This window comes from Procambarus clarkii, chromosome 37, assembly GCF_040958095.1.
Source record: "Procambarus clarkii isolate CNS0578487 chromosome 37, FALCON_Pclarkii_2.0, whole genome shotgun sequence".
Taxonomy (NCBI): Eukaryota; Metazoa; Arthropoda; class Malacostraca; order Decapoda; family Cambaridae; genus Procambarus; species Procambarus clarkii.
This window is the reverse complement of record NC_091186.1, coordinates 9,141,318-9,163,820: the sequence shown is the minus strand read 5'-3', so window position 1 is coordinate 9,163,820 and position 22,503 is coordinate 9,141,318. Positions and strand designations below refer to the sequence as shown.

Genomic DNA, 22,503 nt, shown 5'->3' with positions numbered 1-22,503 from the left:
TGTGTGTGTGTGTGTCTGCCTGTCTGTCTGTCTGTGTGTGTGTCTGTGTGTGTGTCTGTGTGTGTGTGTGTGTGTGTGTGTCTGTGTGTGTCTGTGTGTGTGTGTCTGTGTGTGTATGTGTGTGTGTGTGTCTGTCTGTCTGTCTCAAAAAAAATTGGTTTAGGAACGGTGTAGAATTATGGAACAAATTACCAGGTCACATAATTGACATGGGATCGCTGGATTGCTTCGTGTGGGAACCGACCTGTGAGATTTATATTTATTTAATTTATATGAATTTATATTTACGTTAATTTATATACTTCGATAGCAATTTGTATAATGTTAAGTGGACTGTATTTCTGCAATAATCTCATAATCTCACAAATCGATCCTCTACACATTAGGGGGGGGGGGTTTATTAGTTTATATATATGCAGCCAATCAAACTACAAGAATAGACTACATACATTGAAAAGGTTCCTTATCTTATAGTACAGCAGGTTAGTCCACCAGCTATAACTAGGGTGTAGACACCAAATTATCCTCTTTGAGGTAGCTTCCATCACCCAGTAACTGGTGCACAAAATCTTGCATCCTCGTCTTGACCTGTCAAAAGTGCGCTAGCTGTGAAGCCAGATACCTATATATGACAAGCTATATCAGAGAAAACACTATACAGTACATGGAACAATAAAGACCTGGCTTAATTACCTTTAGTTTGAGGCTTCCACGTGATCTAACCGGGTCACCCTATATCTTGACATTAATGGCCATAAATGAATGATAAACGGGTTTCGGATAGACACTTAACTTGAATTTGTAGACAGCGTGTTGACAATGGTACACCTTTGGTTTCCATAACACTACGTCCAAGTAAATTTAACAGGAGCCGAATTTGCTCCCGTGTGAGCCTCTGGTCTCGTACAAACAATGGCTGCCCTCCTTCCTCACTCTGATGCCTGGCTTACATTGTCCACATGTCAGAAAGTGATAGAAGGGTCACATTTACTCTTTAATATTGATAATTAAGTTAATTTATATAAGATGTTTTTTTGATGGTAAAGTCCAAAGACTAATGTATTTAAGAACAATTCCCACCATAATAGGTGGAGAATATAATAGTATGTGGTGATGATATCCCGTTTTCTTTAGACGGTAATTCCACTACAAGTTACGTTTTCTATGGGTAACTTGTTTATACAACACAGCTCTTATCTGTCTGTATGATATTATTATTAAATGGTGTCGGATTTTCCGACACTTCGAGCAAGGGATGGACATGTATGTTAATAATTTTATTTGAATATAAGCAGGAGTTGCCTCGTAAGGGCCAATATGCCTTCTGCAGTTCCTTTATTGTGATATTCTTATGAAGGCTGGCAATCCAATCTGGTCAGCTGTAAAGACACTAAAACCCCCAGATCTGATCTGAAGAGTACTTAGTTTCCACCGAGTCATGTGGAAGTTTAATGATGATTTCCAGCATGAAATTCAGAAGCGTGTGTTGCTTACTTAGTTCAGTGCTGCTGGGGGACGAAGGTGGACTTGCCTCACCTCAGAAGGTGAGAAACCTTAGGGAGAGAGAAACCCCTTGTGAGAAGGTTGAAGGCATCCGGAATAGCAATTTTTTCCTCTAGTGTTTTCTTTATATTCAATTCATTGGTGTGCAAAAGCTGAACTGGATTTTAATTATATAATATTATCATATGTGTAATTGAATATTTTTTTTTTTTCCAGGGTTTTCCCTATAGTGCTTGGAATGGGAAGAACGTTGGACAAGGACCTTGTACTAAGTGGCTACTTAATTCCTAAAGGGCTGTGTTGCCTTCACTGTAATAAAGTGAACGTTCGCTTCATTTCCATATGAATATTGGGATACATTGCCCTAAAAGATCACTTTACATCAGCATATAATAATGCATGTGTTATCTGTTTCATTAACTCGACACGTTTCTGGCGGCGCCCAGTGGATGGTGGCTATGCTCGGCATGCTGATGGGCTGGGACGAGTCCTTGTTCCCGCGGGCAAAGGAGTTTATTCCTGAGCGTTGGTTGAGGCACAAGCCCCTTGGCCCCATCCATCCCTATGCCACCCTGCCCTTTGGTGCTGGTACCAGGATGTGTATTGGTCGCCGCATTGCTGAGCAAGAAATGTTCACTTTTCTCGCGAGGGTAAGTCATCCAGTAGTGTCTCGCTAAAGTAAGTCGTCCAGTTGTCTCGCTAGAATTAGTCACCCAAAAATGTTTCTCCGCGCCAAGTAATCCAAGAATGGAGAACTCTTTCAATAAGACATGGAGTAATCTTTTTCGAGAAGACAAACACAGAACAAAAATAATAATTTGTTGTATTTAAGTGTTATCTATTGAAAGAAATGTTTTCGTTTTCTGTTACTGGCACTTGGAAAGTGTATTTTGTGATAGACTAAAGAAATATATTTATATTACAAAGTGAATAGGATTATGATTTAATAATTCATTGTCGGGGGACATGTAACCATTGTATATATACATGTTAGGCTTATATCGAGGTCCCCCCCCCAAGGGTGGGGGGGGGGGGACTTCGACCCTCCCTAGGATGCAGCCCCACAACAAGCTGATTAACCTATTTACAGTAGGTGAACAGGGAAATTATGGAATTGGAAACGCAGCTAATCATTTCCCTTCCGTCCGGAATCCGAACCCGGAATTCAAGATTTAGTAGAGCGAATCCGACTGTACTTCCGGGACCCTATAAATAATGATCTGCTATTTTAAAGTCTCGTGGCTTTTGTGAGGAAGATCTGCTAATTATCTGTTATGTCGAAATATACCCTAAAAATTGGGTTTGTTTTCCTGGTGAATCAGCCATGCTCCGTAGATCCAATTTGAAGAATTGAGTGGTTCTCTTTGTTGACTCGAAGAGAAGAAATAGCATTTACAAATACTAGTTTTCTTAACCCTTAAATGGCGCATAGCTATATACCATTTGACACCCACAGGCGCATACCAAAAAAAAAAAAAAAAAATAAATTCTTCCTAACATGTTAGTGTTCACTGATCACGGGAAAAATAATAAAAAAATCGTAAGTGGCATATATTGCCCGCTATAGGGCGGGGAAGTGTGACAAAAATCAGGCGCTGACTGAGCGTGCGTCCCAGGCGGTCTGTTGATCGCCAGCTGTCAGGCCGGAGTTTCCAGATAATTACCTAATTATTTCAATGTCTGATTTTTCGTAGTTTTTTTGCTGTAATATTATTCAATAGTGTGTAGTGTGATATATTTATATAATAAAATGAGTAAATCATCGCTGTACTCAAAAATATGGTGTGCATATTGTTGATTCAATTATGTTCATCAAACAGTGAACAAATACTTTGTCGGTTATTACACTATATACACAGGTTATATATAAGTATCTGCATGTTTTGTTCACCATGACAAACCACTAAGTTGGTATGCTGAGTGGCAGTGGCAGAAGTATCTACATGTTTTGTTCACCATAACTGTACATCTAAGCTTGTATGGTGAGTAAAGGCACAGAGACGAAGCTACTCACACAGTCAGCTGGTGGCGGCTGCCCTCAAGGCCAGACGCACTAATGTCTCCTACAACAATACTGATTGTGGTGTTATTACGCTATATACACACATTATATATAAATATCTACCTGTTTTATTCACCATACTTGTACAAGTAAACTGGTATGGTGCCCAAAGACCATCGTGGTCATCAGTAAACATGACAAGTCCTGCAGACGACGCTCCTCCCTCACCAAAATGGCGGCTCCCAACCTCCTACTCTCGCTGTTCTCACACTATACACACGTTATATATAAGTATCTACATTTGTGTTCACCATAGCGAACCACTAAGCTGGTATGGTGAGTGCAGTCAATAAAAGGTGGCCACACACACTCAAGACAATGCCATCATCCTCCCTCCCACAGCATTACTCCTCCCTCCATGGTGCACAGCGCCAAATATCACCACAATCCTGCTATTATCAGAACCCTGGTCAGTTTTATCACAGTCAGGGGTCTTCTGTAAAAATATCATCGCTACATAATAGCATGAACAAGAATATTATGGCATTTTTAGGCGATGCTGTGGTCACAAGCTGAACAGCAGTGCTGTGAGCTCCTGCTGCATGCGTCAGGCTTGGTAACTGACTCAATACTGAGGCCCCTAACACCCTGGAGTTTGGCCCACGATTTTTTTTAAAAAATGGCGTCTGTTTACAAGAGCCCTGATGGTGTGGTGAACCCCGTGTATCCGCGGGCCGTTTAAATCTTGCATAGTACTCCAAAGCATCACATGATGCGATGCGCAATTTACTGCAAGTCGGTCAAAGCACCATATGATGCGATGCGCAATTGAAGGGTTAAACAACTTAATCTTTACCACAAAGGATTTCAATGTTAAAAATACATATGAAATGTTAAACAAACATGAAAGAAACTGTAATACAAAGTTACAAAATATTGAATGAGATTTCTGCATTATTCAAACAATATTAAATTTAGTTTAGCATAATAAGTAAATACTTTTCATTACATAAGAACACAATTAATCATCAAATCGTGTAGGGCGTTTAATATGACGTTTAGGACGAGTCTCTCCAAATACAATAACATCCCTTGATGAATTGTTTGTCGGGTTACAACTATTTTTTTCTTTTTCTTTTGCACGACTTTGCACTTCATCATTTTCTACACTAGTTGGAATCACTTTGAAATAAGCCATATTACGTGTTATACTATGATCTCTATTACTCGCTGTTACCTGGTTACCTGGTTGATGGGGTTCTGGGAGTTGTTCTACTCCCCAAGCCCGGCCCGAGGCCAGGCTCGACTTGTGAGAGTTTGGTCCACCAGGCTGTTGCTTGGAGCGGCCCGCAGGCCCACATACCCACCACAGCCCGGTTGGTCCGGCACTCCTTGGAGGAATAAATCTAGTTTCCTCTTGAAAATGTCCACGGTTGTTCCGGCAATATTTCTTATGCTTGCTGGGAGGACGTTGAACAACCGCGGACCTCTGATGTTTATACAGTGTTCTCTGATTGTGCCTATGGCACCTCTGCTCTTCATTGGTTCTATTCTACATTTTCCTCCATGTCGTTCACTCCAGTACGTTGTTATTTTACTGTGTAGATTTGGTACTTGGCCCTCCAGTATCTTCCAGGTGTATATTATTTGATATCTCTCTCGTCTTCTTTCTAGTGAGTACATTTGGAGGGCTTTGAGACGATCCCAATAATTTAGGTGCTTTATTGCGTCTATGCGTGCCGTATATGTTCTCTGTATTCCCTCTATTTCAGCAATCTCTCCTGCTTTGAAGGGGGAAGTGAGTACTGAGCAGTACTCAAGACGGGACAACACAAGTGCCTTGAAGAGTACAACCATTGTGATGGGATCCCTGGATTTGAAAGTTCTCGTAATCCATCCTATCATTTTTCTGGCTGTCACAATATTTGCTTGGTTATGCTCCTTAAACGTTAGGTCGTCAGACATTATTATTCCCAAATCCTTTACATGCTGTTTTCCTACTATGGGTACATTTGATTGTGTTTTGTACTCTGTATTATGTTTAAGGTCCTCATTTTTACCGTACCTGAGTACCTGGAATTTATCACTGTTAAACATCATGTTATTTTCTGATGCCCAGTCGAAAACTTTATTAATATCAGCTTGAAGTTTTTCAATGTCCTCAGCCGAGGTAATTTTCATACTGATTTTTGTGTCATCTGCAAAGGATGATACGAAGCTGTGACTTGTATTTTTGTCTATATCTGATATGAGAATGAGGAAAAGCAGTGGTGCAAGGACTGTACCCTGAGGTACAGAGCTTTTCACTGCACTTGGACTAGATTTTATATGGTTGACAGTTACTCGCCGAGTCCTGTTTGACAGGAAACTGAGTATCCAGCGTCCTACTTTACCGGTTATTCCCATTGACTTCATTTTGTGTGCTATCACGCCATGGTCACATTTATCGAAGGCCTTTGCGAAGTCCGTGTATATCACATCAGCATTCTGTTTCTCTTCTAATGCCTCAGTGACTTTGTCGTAGTGCTCAAGTAGCTGTGAGAGGCACGATCTTCCCGCTCGAAATCCATGTTGGCCTGGGTTATGAAGGTCATTGGTCTCCATGAAATTGGTGACCTGACTCCTAATCACTCTCTCAAATACTTTTATGATGTGCGATGTTAGTGCAACTGGTCTATAATTTTTTGCCAATGCTTTGCTCCCTCCCTTGTGTAGAGGGGCTATGTCTGCTACTTTAAGTGCATCTGTTATCTCCCCCGTGTCCAAGCTCTTCCTCCACACTATACTGAGTGCCTGTGCTACCGGCACTTTGCATTTCTTTATAAATATTGAATTCCTTGAGTCTGGACCTGGGGCCGAGTGCATGGGCATGTTTTCAATTTCTTTTTCAAAATTTAGTGCGCTCGTGTTTATATCAGTTATATTTACAGGGGTTTGAATATCCCGCATAAATAAATTGTCTGGATCTTCCACCTTCATGTTTATTGGAGTGCTAAACATGTCCTCATACTGCGTTTTTAGGATTTCACTAATTTCTTTGTCATCCTCCGTGTATGAACCTTCACTTGTACGAATAGGTCCAATACTGGCAGTGGTTTTTGCTTTTGATTTCGCATATGAGAAGAAATATTTTGGATTTTTCTTTATTTCCTGAATTGCTTTCTGTTCTAACTGCCTTTCTTCAGTTTCATATGAGTGTTTCAATTTCCGCTCGATTTCTTCAATCTCCCTATTTAAATTGTTCCTTCTTTGACGGGAAATTCGTGTCTGCATAAGCAGTTCCGTTATTTTTTTCCTGCGTTTATAGTGTCGTCTGCGTTCTCTTTCTACGTTAGATCTCTTTCTGGCTTTCCTCAAAGGAACACGTTTCAGACAGACTTGATACGCTTCTGAAGTAAGTTTTTCTATTCCTTCTGTAGGACTTGTATTATTTAGAACAGTTCCCCATGGAATGTTTGTAAGTTCCCTGTTTATTATCTCCCAGTCTATCCTTTTATTATTAAAATTGAATTTACTGAATAGCCCCTCTCGCTTTATCAACGTTTTAGGTCTATTCTGAGTATTGATGGTCGTTTGCACTTCAATGAGTTTGTGATCTGAGTATGTGGTATCTGATATCGTAATGTCTCTGATAATGTCTTCATTGTTCGTAAAGACCAGATCTAGAATATTTTCATTTCTCGTTGGCTCCGATATCTGCCGATTGAGTGAAAATTTGTCACAGAATCTAAGTAGTTCTCTAATCTGTGGTTGGTTAGGTCCTGATAGATTTCCTGGTATAATATTATTGTTTGCTATTTTCCACCTGAGACTAGGCAAGTTGAAGTCACCTAGGAAAATAATATCAGGTATCGGGTTCTCCAAATTATCAAGGCTATTCTCTATTTTGCTTATCTGTTCTGTGAATTCCTCAGCCGTTGCATCTGGCGGTTTGTATATTAGTATAATCACTAAATTTATTTTCTCTATTTTTAATCCCAATACCTCTACCACCTCATTTGTAACGTTTAGGAGCTCCGAGCATACAAGGTCTTCCCTAATATACAGACCCACTCCTCCATGTGACCTAATTTTCCTATCACACCTGTATAGGTTATATCCTGGAATCCAGATCTCACTGTCCAACAATTCCCCTGCATGGGTTTCTGTGAAAGCTCCAAATACTGCATTTGACTCCGTGAGGAGGCCATTTATGAACTGTACTTTGTTGTTTGTTCTTGTTTTCAGTCCTTGTATGTTGGCAAAGATGAATGAGGTTACTCTATTAGTGATAGTTTGAATGGGAGACTTTTTCGGCACGTCCATTAATCGTAGACATGAGTTTGTTCTGACCAGTACTGATTGTTGTAGGGCAGTTTTCTGTCGTAGTTGTAGTTCCCTTTCGGTGGGTAATTGTATCTGTAATTCTGGAATGCCAGTGGATCTGGCATCCAGTTCCATACACTCTCCATGCTGCTCCTTTTGAATTCTCTGCCGGTCTGGTATAAAAAATTTATAGTTTCCTCCAAATTCATTATCCTGCTTGCCACTCTTTATGTAGCGTTCCGTGCCTTTCACGTGAAAGTGTGGGCAGCTAAGGTCATAGCATTTTCTGTCCTCCAGTGAGGTTTGGCACATGTCAGGATGAAAAAACCTACATGTTGATCCAAATCGACACTCACCTTTCCTAAGCATATTTAAAATTTTTTTGGGATGTTGGTAACTGCATTCTAATCCTTTCTTATTACCAGCATATCTATGTCTGCATATGCCCTTTGCATAAAATTTGCATAAGTCTGTCCTTCTGTTCTGAATTGCTCTATCGAGAACCGTCGTGGTGTCTGTACCTATCGAGCTGTCAGTGCTGTCTGGTACACTTTCTAGTTTACTGTCATCTACATCCTGGCCTACTGAGTCAGAGTTTGCAACTTCCTGAGTTTCAGCCTCAGTTTCATCCCTGACTATAGCCTCCGCCCCTTGTATATTAGAATTATTGTTCCTTTCCCACTCCTTCTGGATGGCTGGTAGGCTTCCAATGAATGATGTTTTCCGATCATGCGTCATGTTATCTAGAAGGTTTTTTAGGATATTCCAAGCTGGCAGGTCATTTTTACACACCCAGAGCAAGTGGCCAGCTCTCAGTGCCGTAGTGTTACTCACTCCTGCACAAGCCGAATGGAATCTAGTCTTACAGATATAACATTCAATTCCCGTTACCTTCGTCTTTAAGAAGTTGTTACAGTGGCCACAAATTTGTTTATTTACTCCCATATTGCCTTGTTTTGTTGTATATATCTATATATTTATAATATTATATGTATATTGTATATTTGTAACAATATATATGTTTATATATTTATATGTTTAATATTATAATATTATATGTATATCGTATATTTGTAATATGTGTGTTATTTTGTTCAAACTTTATGGCAGGTACTTAGCGTAGGTAGCGAGGCTGGTCCCTGGTCAGTACACGTGACCTCTTGTGGCCCAGGTTGATGTCACCAGTTTCCAGTTACCCGATTTATAACCACTGATGCCGCCTCTTGCCACTATTTTATATTTCTATTATTCTATATTTATAATATTCACTTTCAACTTATATGTTGTTGTGATACCCGTTCCACATCACTGTTCCACGAATCACCGTTCACTATTTTTTTTGTTTCGTTTTTTTATCCTAATACATGCATGTACACAAAGCCTCGTTCACTGGCTCACACGTGGTCTCGCGTTTATTCTCTATTTAACACAAAGTTCTATTGTTAATGACTATTTTCAATTTTCCAGCGGTCACTATGCACTTTATGTCTGTAATCAGTAATCCACGGCAGTAGTCCTACGAATCCCTGTTAATGTCACGATTTTAACGGAGCGCGCACGGTACGTCTACCCCCTCCCTCGACCTCGACTCGACCCTCATACCATAGTTCCTTTTACACTATATAATCACTTTATATGATTTTGTATCATACGGCATATCTAGCTTTCCCTCTTTTTTTCTTTTTAACGAGAACAGTATTTCCAACCTTTATGAACTGTTTCTTTGCACGTTGATCATGAGCAATTTTCATTTTGCCCTTGGCTAGTGCATCCTTCTCAGCGAGACGTTTATCCGTTACCTCGGCTGGCATGACGGGTAGTGAGATCCTCATAGGACGTCCAAATAAAAGTTCACCAGGTGACTTGCCCAGTGTTCCATGCGGTGTTGCACGGTAGTTCCTGAGAAAAGCATACATAGCTTGTTTCCAAGGTCGTCCTTTGGCATGAGCACAGCGTACCGCTTTCATGAGAGGTTGCATGAATCTCTCAACTTCTCCATTTGCTTGAGGATGTAGTGGCATCACACGGCGGTGTTTGAATCCAATATGCTCAGCAAAGTTGACGAAGTCTTGTCCATTGAATGGCGGTCCATTGTCAGTCTTGACAACTTCAGGAATGCCAAGGTTTGAAAAGATCTTGTCGAGTTTCGGGATGACGGCCTTTGCTGATGTGGAAGTGATGATTTCTACTTCTGGATAACGTGAGTGATCATCAATGACTACCATCAAGTACTCTCCAGTTGGTAGTGGTCCGCAGAAGTCCATCGATACTTCCGTCCATGGTGCAGCAGGTAGTGGTGAAGGTTGTAGAGGTGTTGGTCTTGAAGTATCCACTGCAGCTTGGCAAGGGACACAGGCATCATGCATATCCTTTGCTTGACGATCAATGCCAGGAAACCACACCTTTTCTCGTAGCAGCTGTTTGGTCCTAACAAGACCTTGGTGTCCTTGATGTGCAAGCTTCAGAGCACGTTGCTGGAGAACAGCTGGAATAACGATACGAGTACCTCGCAGCACAGTGTCGCGTTGTTGCATAACACTTAATTCTGTCTGGATGCGTTAAAGTGCTTTGAATGCATCTTGGTCAACTCCTGAGGGCGGGATGTGTGGAAACTTTTTCTTAGTCAATGCATCCACTGTTGCTTGCAGAGTTGGGTCGTCCTAGGGTTGCAGTACGGATTTCATCAAGAGCGAGAGCCTTAGGGACTGCATCACAGGTTACAGAGTGTACATATTCCTCGGCAACTTGCTGATGCTTGGTGATGGTGAAACTGTTGGCAGGATGTCGACTGATGTAATCAGCGGGATTGCCTGCACCCGGCTTGTATTTCACCGTAAAGTTGTATGGTTGCAGACGAAGAGCCCATCTCTCAATGCGAGCTGGTGGTTTGGACTTTGGATTATTTGAAGATGGTCTCCAACGGTTTGTGGTCAGTAACTATCGTGGTGAAGGGCGCACCAAGCAGATACACATTGAAGTGTTCACAGCCCCATACAAGAGCAAGAGCTTCCTTCTCTGTCTGACTGTATCGTTGCTCAACATCTGTGAGAGAACGGCTGGCGTAGGCAATTACTACTCTGGAATCTGGTTGACCAGGTTTGTGTTGGGCTAAAACAGCACCTAAACCAACAGGACTAGCATCCACCGTTAACTCAGTGTCCATTGATGGATCAAAGTATGCAGCAGTCGCATTCTCTACTAGTGCATCTTTCACAGCATCAAATGCATTTTGCTCGATATCGCTCCAGTACCATGATGCATTTTTCTTCAGGAGCTCACGTAGAGGCTTCGTAATGGTAGCAAAATCTGGAATGAAGCGAGAACAGTAGTTTGCCATTCCCAAAAAACTATGTACTTCAGTGGACGTTGAAGGAGGTGCAGCATTCTTGATATCTGCAACTTTCTTAGGATCTGGAGACAGACCTTTGTCACTAAGTACATGTCCAAAGAATTCAGTTTTATGTTGATTGAACTCGCACTTTGCTCGGCTTAGCGTCAAATTCTTTTCTCGTAAGCGTTGCAATGTTGCACGAAGAGCTTTGTCGTGTTCAGCTTGGGTACGGCCATAAACAATGTCATCAGACATGCTATCAGCATTAGGTATATCTTGCAATACCTGGCTGATATGCTGGAATACCTCGGCAGCACTGTTGATACCAAAACTCAGGCGCTTGTACCTATACAGACCTCAATGTGTCGTAAACGTTGTGATGAAGCGACTCTCATCATAAAGTTCAAGCTGATGATAGCCCTTGTTTAAATCTAACTTGCTGAATACAGTTGCACCATTCAAGCGGTAGATCATATCATCTACAGTGGGTGTAGGATGGCGTTCACGCATTATTGCCTTGTTGGGAACACGCATGTCCACACAAATGCGTATCTCATCTGGATTCTTCGGCTTTGGTGGAGTGACAATTGGGCTTACCCATGGTGTTGGGCCTGTTACTGGTTCAATGATATCTAGTTCCATCAGCCTATCCAGTTCGGCATCGACTTTCTTGAGAGTATGGAATGGTTGTCGGCGATGTGGTTGGGCAACTGGAATTACATCTGGGTTGATATGCAGATGTACTTTGCTATCAGTATAACAACCTATGGATTTAAATCGATCGGAAAATTCAACAATACCATCAACATTGTTTGCAGATTCCACTGCTACAGCATTAGAAAGCTGAAGTAGCCCCAATTTGGTTGAAGTTTTGTAACTGAGTAAAGACTCCTCTGCATTCCTAACATGGAATGTAGTAATGAGCATTGCACTCTTTAACTTAATCTCTGCAGTGAAAGTTCCAATCACTGGCAAGGCTACCTTTGAAGCATAGGCAGTGGCTTTGCCATTATAGTTCTCAAGCTTTGGGAACTGTTTTTTAAATTTTTTATAGTGGCACTCAGCAATGGTGTCAATGTTTGATCCAGTGTCAATGAGAACTTAGAGACAAATACCAGCAATGTATACTATAGTCTCTGGGTTGTTTGGAAGATCATTCCATTCTGTGATTGATTGTACTCCATAAGTATAATCACATTCACTGTCATTTGAGACTGGTTGTAATGAAATGTCTTGTACATTAACATTCTGGATATGAGGTGCAATATTGTGTTTACCACCTCGACCCCTATGACCTGATCCTCGTACAGTGCTTTTATTCATTGACTGTGGTTTCTTTAGTGCAGAACGACACAGCACCAAAATGACCTAGTTTTCCACACTCATAGCACTTCTTACCTTGAGCAGGACAAACATTGTCTTGGTGTGGGTAGTCTCCTCCACAATTGTAACATTTATTGTTGACACCCTCTGATGTGGGTCGTTGTGACTGCTTGAGTCTTGTTCCATGACCCCAGTTGTGATGTGGTTCTCGGCTCAATTTACTGTTAGGTTTGGCATGATATCATCTTTGATTACGATGTCCTCCCTGAACCTTACATACCTCATCACTGTTAGTAACAGTGGCAAAACCGTTGTTGGCACTGCACTCCATGACACGAGCATCACATGCAGCATCTTCCATTCGACGAGCCATATCCAGTATCTTGGTAAGAGAACTTTCATCAACAAGTTCTAGAGCTCTTCGACGAAGACGAGTAGATGTGCACGTTTCAATTATTTGCCGTTTGATTTCTTTGTCAATATCGGCAAACTCACAATGGGCTGCTAAACCCTGCAGACGTGTGTGGAATTGATCAACGGTTTCATTAGAGAGTTGTCTGGCTCTCCTGAAATGCATAATTTCCATTGCAGTATTTTGCCTTGGTTTGAAATGCTCTGTTAGTTTGGCTTTGGCAATGTCATAATCTTTGGCACCACCAGTGTCTTTCAGTGTATCAAAGATGTCACAAACTCTATCACCTGCATAATAAAGTAGAAAGGGCACGCTTTCTTTCAGCACTTTTGATGTCAGAAACTATCAACAAATTTTCAAACCTTTTAAGCCATTTGAACCACCTCTGTGACAGGTTTGTCTGGTCACGGTCAGGATCAAATGCAGGAAACTGAGGTATATTTGCCATTTTTACTGAATAAATGTAACTTATCACTTAAATGTTCCTCAGAATATTAAACACTTACTGCACTGTATATGTTAGTTAAGAATTCACTAATTTAATTTTGCAAAGCGCACAAGCATTTTAATGCAAAAGTTCACAACAGTGCACAATATAGCAGCAACTGACTTCTTACCTAGCCCTTGTGTACATGTGTTGTTCCTACTCACAGCAGTTGGTACAGCAGTTGGTACAGCAGTCGGTACAGCAGTTGTTCAGTGTGAAGAATTTTGTAGCACGAAGCGTCGTTTCGTAACCAAAACATCAGATTTTGTACACATCAAAGCGTCGTTTTGTACACGGCGTCGGCACGCAGATTACTCTTACACAGCTTGAGTCAGCACATGCTTTGGGTAGCACATAGCTTTGGTTAGCGCACAGCATTGGTTAGCACATAGCATCGTTTAGCACAAAGCATTGGTTAGCACACAGCATTGGGTATGGTGCTCACAGCACGACTTCTCCTTCTTCCTCTGGGCGAGACAGCATGCTCCTTCCTTGTTTGAAGTTGAACAAAATACCTGCGCTCCCAGTTCATCCTCGTCGCCAATGTGGTGTTTGTGTGTTACTGAGGAAGTCTTGATTGTGGGGTTGATATAAAGTCATCGCTTGGTTACTGACTTTAATACGTATATACACAATTACATGACTAGCTGCTTCCAAGCTTGGCGGGCGTCCTGTACGCTCTGTTTACCTTCTCTCTGGCGTCTGCTCCGCCACACATAGAAAACGGATGGTACCATTTTCTGTGAACATGACAGGCCCGACCCTAGGGGCCCATGCCAAGGTCGGCATCACCCACGTGGCATGGCTCTCAGAGGAGCGCTTGCCTTGGGCTGTGTTGCTCTTCCTTCCTGTCCTTCTCCCTCTCGCCCTCGGGCAGGAGACGCCCTTGTGGCGGCGGTGCCCCGGTGGGTAGGCCCAAAACTTTCTTGTTAATGGCTGCCTTGCGTCAGCCGGTGTCGTCCGGCATGTTCTTCTTCAGACGTTTGTCTGGCTGGTGTAGCCCAGCCTGTTTGTCCTAGACGTTTGTCTGGCTGGTGTAGCCCAGCCTGTTTGTCCTAGACGTTTGTCTGGCTGGTGTAGCCCAGCCTGTTCGTACCTAGACGTTTGGCCGCTTGGTGTAGCCCAGCTTGTTCGTCCCAGTTGTTGTCTGGCTGGTGTAGGCCAGCTTATTCGCCCCAGACGTTTGTCTGGCTGGTGTAGCCCAGCTTGTTCGCCCCAGACGTTTGTCTGGCTGTTGAAGCCCAGTTTGTTCGTCCCAGTTGTCTGGCTGGTGAAGCCCAGCGTGTTCGTCCCAGTTGTTTGTCTGGCTGGTGTAGCTCAGCTTGTTTGTTCCAGACGTTTGTCTGGCCGGTGTAGCCCGTTCTGTTCGTACCCAGTCGTCTGGGATGGCCGGTGTATCGTACCCAGTCGTTTGGGCTGGCCGGTGTATCCCGGTTTGTTCGTCCCCAGATGTTTACTGGCCCGGTGTCCCACGTTATGTTCGCCCCAGCAGTTTGGCCTGACCGGCGTAGACCGGCCTGTTTGTTCCATGACGTCTCGTCCACTCGGTGTAGCCGCCTGTTGTTCCTGCACGTACACATTCCCTCCTGTTTCTCTGTCCTGTCCTATTCCAGCGCAGGCGCATGCCGTCAAGCGGTCTGTCCGTTTGGGTGGGCTATGTTATGTTATTATCTTTTATTTAAGTTTTCTAAATTAATTTATTGCATTGTTCAGCTTACAGTTATGCCTTGTATTTACTTACTATTCCTCTTGCAGCGTTAATGCAGTGTCCATTGCTGTGGGATACTCGACTAATTTTGTTTCACTTTTGAGAATATTATTGCTTTAGGCTAGCCATTCTCCCTTGATTAGTACTGTTTTAATAACCATTCCATCCCTTGAACATTACAGTTTTATGCTATCCAAACCATACCATGCACATTACTGTTTAAGCTACCATCCTATCCCTTGATTAATCCCGCTTTAAGCTACCAAATCTTCCCATGATTACCACTGTTTCTTTTATTTGTTCAGCTTATATGCAAGTACATTATATTACGGTCTTATTTTATTAGAATATAATATTCCCCTCCCGTTCTCACTGTTCTGTTCTACTCCTCCAGGGTAGCCGCATGCCGTAGAGCGGTCTGTCGGCTTGGGTGAGCTACGCCATGTTATCATTTATTTAAGTTTCCCTAAATTAATTTATTACTTTGTTCAGCTTTCAGTTATGCCTTGTATTTACTTACTAATCCTGTTGCAGCGTTAAAGCAGTGTCCATTGCTGTGGGATACGCAAATAATTTTGTTTTCACTTTTGAGACTATTATTGTTTTAATCTAGACAAACTATTCCATGAATAAGTACTGTTTAATTAACCAATCTATCCCATGAACATTAGTTTTAATCTATCCAAACTATACCATGCATATATTACTGTTTAACCTAACCATCCTATACCTTGTATAGTCCTGCTTTAATCTACCCAAATTATCCATGATTATCACTGTTTACTCTTTTATTTGTTCAGCTTGAATAAAAGTATATTATAATACAGTCTTAAGCTATTTACTTGTTCAGTTTGTTTGTCTTGTATTTACTCCGCTATTTATTGTTTTCTAGCACTGCTTATAAGCCTCATGCCTCTCTTGCTATTTTGGCCTCACTGTTATTTATATTATTTAAGTTTTCTAAATTTAATTTGTTACATAGTCCAGCTTCAGTTATGCCCGGTATTTACTTAATAACACTGTTGCAGTGTTAAAGCAGTGTCCATTTCTAGTGGGATACGCAAATAATTTTGCTTTTCACTTTTGAGATTATTTTTGTTTGAATTCTTCCAAACTATACCACGAATAATACTGTCTTAATATAAACAAACTATACCATGAATAATACTGTTCAATCTATACATGAATATTACTCTTAATCTATTTTAACTGCTCAGCTTTTATTACATTGGCATTTATTACGATAGCATTGGCTATGTCCGGTATTCTCACTCACTATGGACACTTAACTTTACCTTTGCTTTTGTCTACTTGTGTATGTGACTGTTGCCGGTGCGGCAGCTGGGTCTCCCTGCCTGTTTTTTTTTTTTTTTTTTTTTTCCCGTTAGACCTGCCGATGCTTACTTTTTCATTTTCCGCAGTGGCGAGAAGCCGGATCACGCAGCAAATGCAACACGGAAGAGGGCTCGGGCGGCGTCGTGCGAGGACAACAGCACAGTGGTGTGAGGACGCAGCCGGCCAGGGCCCGGACGAAACCCGCCCGCTTCGCCTCCCCCTCCTCGGGCGGCTGTGATGTGGACGGCGACCACACTTCCCAGAGGCCCCCTGCCGGCAAAGCGGCAGGTGGCACAGCGTCGCAGACTCCACCCCTTTCGGCCGACGATTGGACGACGCTGCAGGCGCCCATCGCGCAGGCTCGGGGGCCCTCTCATGTCACAAGCCTTCTGGGCATGGGGACCACCGAGGCCGACCCTGCCGCGGCTGCTACAGCCGCCCTCCCCCCCACCTTCACCGACCGTCGCCCACGGGCCAGGGCCAGGGGGCATAAGTTGAGGCGACGTGCGAGCTCCTCCAGTCTGTCCTCCTTCCTTCCTTGTTCGGTAGCGTAGTTGCTCTGCCACCCTGAGGTTTCCCTCGCGGCCAGCGGGCACTTGCCCTTCGGGAGGGGGTCCGACCTACTGGCCTGCGGGGTGGGGGTGCAGCGCCCGACCCCAAGTGTTCCGCTGTCCGCAGCTACTACTTTGACTTTACAGCCATTCTACTAGTAAGCCCTACCTTATGTCAGGTAATTCCTTCTTCCTTGGTAGCTCGGCCTCTGACCTGGGGTTATTTTCTTCTCCAAATACATATCAGGCTTTCCCAGTCACTGTGTATTTTTCCGCCGCCTGATTATTCTCCAGCTATATAGGGTTTCCCTTATGTTGTTCACTTTGGTGTCCTGTTATACTTAGAATTAGATTTGTTACATTCGCCTCGCTGCTAATTCTAGACATTAGGACATTAGGTTTCTGCAGAGTTTGTTACTAGGCTATAAGATTACGTTATTTTACTACAGGTGTACAATTTAAGATGTTTCGTGTACTTTTATTTAGCCACGGCTATGTTATACATTTGTTAAGACCTACTTAGAAGCCTGTTTTACTTCTGCAGAATTATTTATCCTGTAATAAATTTACGCCCCCATGTGTTGGTGTCTTTTTTCCCCTGATCAGAAAAAGACATGGGTTGACAGCAGAGGGGTAAGGTAGGTTACAGGGAGTTTATTAGGTAGTGCTTCGTTTTTATCTTAAACTGGTTGAGAGAGGTTGGGAAGGTCATTCCACATTCTGGGTCCCTTGATTTAAAGAGCATTTCTAGTTTAAGTCGTACTCTAGGAATATCAAAACTGTGTTTATTTCTGGTATGGTGCTCATGGGTTCTGTTACAACCTTCAATGAATCTTTTGAGGTCAGGATTGGCATTACAGTTCAGCGTTTTATATATGTATAATACACATGAGAGAATGTGCAGTGACTTAATATCTAACATATTCAGAGATTTGAGTAGGGGTGCAGAGTGATGTCTGGGGCCAGTGTTGGATATTGTTCTAATAGCAGCTTTGTGTTGAGTAATTAGAGGACGTAAATGATTTTGGGTAGTAGAACCCCAAGCACAAATACCATAGTCGAGATATGGATAGATAAGGGAGTAATAGTCACCAGGGCAGGACGGGGTACATAATATCTGATCTTAGAAAGAATGCCAACAGTTTTTGAAACTTTTTTTGATATATTTAGAATGTGTCCCTGGAAATTCAGCTTGTGGTCGATGAGAACGCCAAGAAATTTGCCATCTAATTTGTTACAAATTTGGGTATTGTTTATTTTGAGATTTATTTGATTAGAGGATTTATTGCCAAACAGAATATAGAACGTTTTGTCAATGTTAAGGGCGAGTTTGTTGGCAGTTAGCCAAAGATGGACTTTATTTAGTTCAGTATTTACAGTGGCATTTAGAGCAAGGGGGTCAGGACTGGAGTTAATGAAGGTTGTGTCGTCAGCAAATAGAATTGGTTTGAGGTGTTGGGAGGCATTTAGAAGGTCATTAATGTAGATGAGAAAGAGGAGAGGGCCAAGTATGCTGCCCTGAGGAACATCAATGTTGATGGGTAGGGTGGGAGAAATTGTATTATTCACAAACATACTGGAGCCTGTCAGTAAGGTAAGATTTGAGGTATTGCAGGGAGTACGTGTCCTCTGACTCCATAATGATGTAATTTAAGGAGGAGGTTTTGGTGGTTGACAGTGTCAAAAGCCTTACGCAGGTCCACAAATAACCCAACAGGGAACTCTTTTTTTTTTTATAAAGAGCTGCGTGAATCAAGTTAATCATACTAATAAGTGCATCGTTAGTGCTTTATTTGGGTCTGAAGCCATATTGACAAGAGCTAAGTATATTGTGTTTGGCTAGAAAAGAGTAAAGCTGCTTGTAGATTAGTTTTTCAAATATTTTTGACAAGTTAGGCAGGATTGATATAGGTCTGTAGTTAACATCTGTGAGATCACCACATTTGTGGACAGGGGTTACTCTTGCTTTTTTTAGAATGTCTGGAAAGGTTTGGAGTTCAAGTGACTTGTTGAAGAGCAATGCAATAGCAGGGGCTAAAGATCTGGAGGCTTTTTTGTAAATTAGAGTTGGTATCTCCTCAAGGGCACTAGACTTGGTTTTAAGGGAAAGGATTATCTCATTGACATCAGTGGAATTAGTAGGCTTTAGGTACAGAGACTGTGGATAGTTACCTGTAAGATAGTCCTTAACATCAGTACTGGAAGAAGGAATATCATTTGCAAGGGATGACCCGATGGAAGAGAAGAACCTATTGAACTCGATAGCAGAATCAGAGGCTGAAAGCTGACCAACGGCCCAATTTAAGCCCCAAACGGCCTGTCTTTTTTCCCCTGGTCAGAAATTGCAATTACAAAATAGAATTTTGATATAGAAGGGGGAAAAATATATAAACAAGACTATACAATACAAAAACAAAATGAACAAAAGAAAAATGAGGTAGATTGCTTACAAGTACTCTCAGGTACACTGTAAGTAACAATTTGCAATTTGAGACACAGGCAAAGCCAGGGGTACAATGGAGTAAGAGTATGGCGAGGCTAGGCAAACTAGGTAATAAATGAAATCAAAGAAAATAGTTGAATAATAAACATAGGCAAATTTAAGCTAATGATTATTAACTATAAATAGTTCAGTTATGACTGTATAATTAATAACACCTAAATAAATATTAATGCACTCAATTAATTAAGTCCAGTAAATGACTAGTAAAGAGTAAATTAAAAATTAATTTAAAAAGTTAAACAAGGAGACTTAGGATACCTAGCCCGCACTAGGTGACAAGGGGGTTAGTTAAGTTGATTCATTGAGTGATAATAAGGTGAGACAAACCACATTGGGAGAGGAAAGTGTTGAGGTTCTCTTCATTAGCAATTGTAAACATTTTACCCCCTGCAGTCTTTCTCACTTTAATCAAGCCATCTCTAACGAAGCACTGATGAATCGCATCTGGATTTTGATGACAGATTTGACGCAGGCGGTAGAGGAGTTGCTGTCTTTTCCTAGTCAAGCACTCGTTGATGTATATTCCCTTACGTTGGGATGCAACTGTCCGTACAAGATTTCATGGACTGGGAAGTTAGCTTCAGGCGAATTTTCCGCTGGTTTTGTCCTGATGGATTCTTTTTGCCTACTCTGTAGGCAGCAATAATGTCTGTTTTGTTTAGAATGACCTGCAATTCGTTTTTTATGAGAGCCTGAGCTATTTCAATACACTTTTCACCTTCACGTTCCACAGGTATATCTTGGGACCACACAATAACAGAGTCTAGCAGCTGAGTGGATTGTTTGCCAAGCCATTTGTTGCATTGTTTGTTTACTTCCTGTGAACCTCACAGTTGTCTGTTTTGCTTCACTTTCTTTGAGGATTTGTTTTTATAGCGAGGGTGATGATGACTTCCTGTTTCCTGCAACTCTGAGAGTGGGAGGGTCTTGGTCTCTTGTCTCAGGTAGGCTATTAAGGACTCGCAGTTTCTGATATTCTGATATATTCTGATCTGATGTGGAGCTGTTTTATTGAAGCTTACTTCAGAGAACCACTTTTCAGCCCCTTCAGATATATAAAACATAATTATTTCTAATTATTATTAGGAAAATACTGGCAATCATTTAAAGTTACAAATGAAATAATTGTCTCGACAAAGTACTGTTAAATAGACGTTTCTTATTATTTTAATTTACTTCATCATATGTATGATCAAACTATGTTCAGTGCCTATGTACACTAGGAAAGTACTAGATACTGTACAGAACTGATTGCCATTTTAGAGATTGAGAAGGTTTCTATACTGCTCAGGGAGAGGGAAGTGAAACAAATGTTTAAGTTGCATTCACAGAAGTTTGTATTATAATTGTTTTATTAACTATACAGCTATTGCATTTTATTGCACAGTAATGTATCTTAATAAATAAATAAATATATATATATATATATATATATATATATATATATATATATATATATATATATATATATATATATATATATATATATATATATATATGTCGTACCTAATAGCCAGAACGCACTTCTCAGCCTACTAATCAAGGCCCGATTTGCCTAATAAGCCAAGTTTTCATGAATTAATGATTTTTCGTCTACCTAACCTACCTAACCTAACCTAGCTTTTTTTGGCTACCTAACCTAACCTTACCTATAAATATAGGTTAGGTTAGGTTAGGTAGGGTTGGTTAGGTTCGGTCATATATCTACGTTAATTTTAACTCCAATAAAAAAAAATTGACCTCATACATAGAGAAAAGGGTTGCTTTATCATTTCATAAGAAAAAAATTATAGTAAATATATTAATTCAGGAAAACTTGGCTTATTAGGCAAATCGGGCCTTGAATAGTAGGCTGAGAAGTGAGTTCTGGCTACTAGGTACGACATATATATATATATATATATATATATATATATATATATATATGTCGTACCTAGTAGCCAGAACTCACTTCTCAGCCTACTATTCAAGGCCCGATTTGCCTAATAAGCCAAGTTTTCCTGAATTAATATATTTACTATAATTTTTTTCTTATGAAATGATAAAGCAACCCTTTTCTCTATGTATGAGGTCAATTTTTTTTATTGGAGTTAAAATTAACGTAGATATATGACCGAACCTAACCAACCCTACCTAACCTAACCTATATTTATAGGTAAGGTTAGGTTAGGTAGCCAAAAAAAGCTAGGTTAGGTTAGGTTAGGTAGGTTAGGTAGACGAAAAAACATTAATTCATGAAATCTTGGCTTATTAGGCAAATCGGGCCTTGAATAGTAGGCTGAGAAGTGCGTTCTGGCTATTAGGTACGACATATATATATATATATATATATATATATATATTATACATACTGCATGCAAAGTATATCATTTGCTTAAAGAAAAACATATTTTAGGTGTCCAAAAATTACCTTCAATATCACTGACAATTTTCAGTGCATCCATACTATTTTACCATAAATAAAATCCTGCTGTTCTGTTCATGATTGTTTACTGACAGGAGCTATGAATAACAGCGAATCTTAATCCTATTACAAGTGAGAGTAGTGTAGGTGGTGAGTTGCTCCCTCACACTACAAGTGAGTGGTGTAGGTGGTGAGCTGCTCCCTCACACTACAAGTGAGAGTGGTGTAGGTGGTGAGCTGCTCCCTCACACTACAAGTGAGAGTGGTGTAGGTGGTGAGCTGCTCCCTCACACAAGTGAGAATGGCGGGTTCATGGTCACTAGCCTCTTGCAAAACATATGCTATCCAAAGTAAATGCAAAAGATGGGAGAAACAGAATGCATTAAATGTAAAAAATATGGCATATAATACATAGTTTATGTTTATACACTATGATCATTTTCCTATGTGTGAGAAGGGACTAGTTTTGCTGGACACTGCCCAATAAGTCAATTGTTGCCAACCAGTTATAACAAACCAGCATTTAATGTAATGAAACATTTTCTGGGTGATCCCCGGAGGCTCCCTGGAACTATCGGGCTAATATACGATATATTAGACTAGGGCATTAGTCAATGGGGATCAGCCTACCGGGCACCA

General features: G+C 41.1%; 1 protein-coding gene across 2 annotated transcripts in view; it reads left to right on the top strand.

Moving 5' to 3' along the window:
- Positions 1–17,536, top strand: part of LOC138372014 (uncharacterized) — a 73,127-nt gene extending 55,591 nt beyond the window's left edge. For both annotated transcript variants that reach the window (XM_069337078.1, XM_069337079.1), the window contains 2 exons: positions 1,720–2,153; positions 16,493–17,536. In XM_069337078.1, coding sequence (XP_069193179.1) covers positions 1,899–2,153; positions 16,493–16,960 — 723 coding nt within the window. In that variant the 5' untranslated portion in view covers positions 1,720–1,898 and the 3' untranslated portion in view covers positions 16,961–17,536. The remainder of the gene's footprint in view (positions 1–1,719; positions 2,154–16,492) is intronic.
- Positions 17,537–22,503: the final 4,967 nt, after the last annotated feature.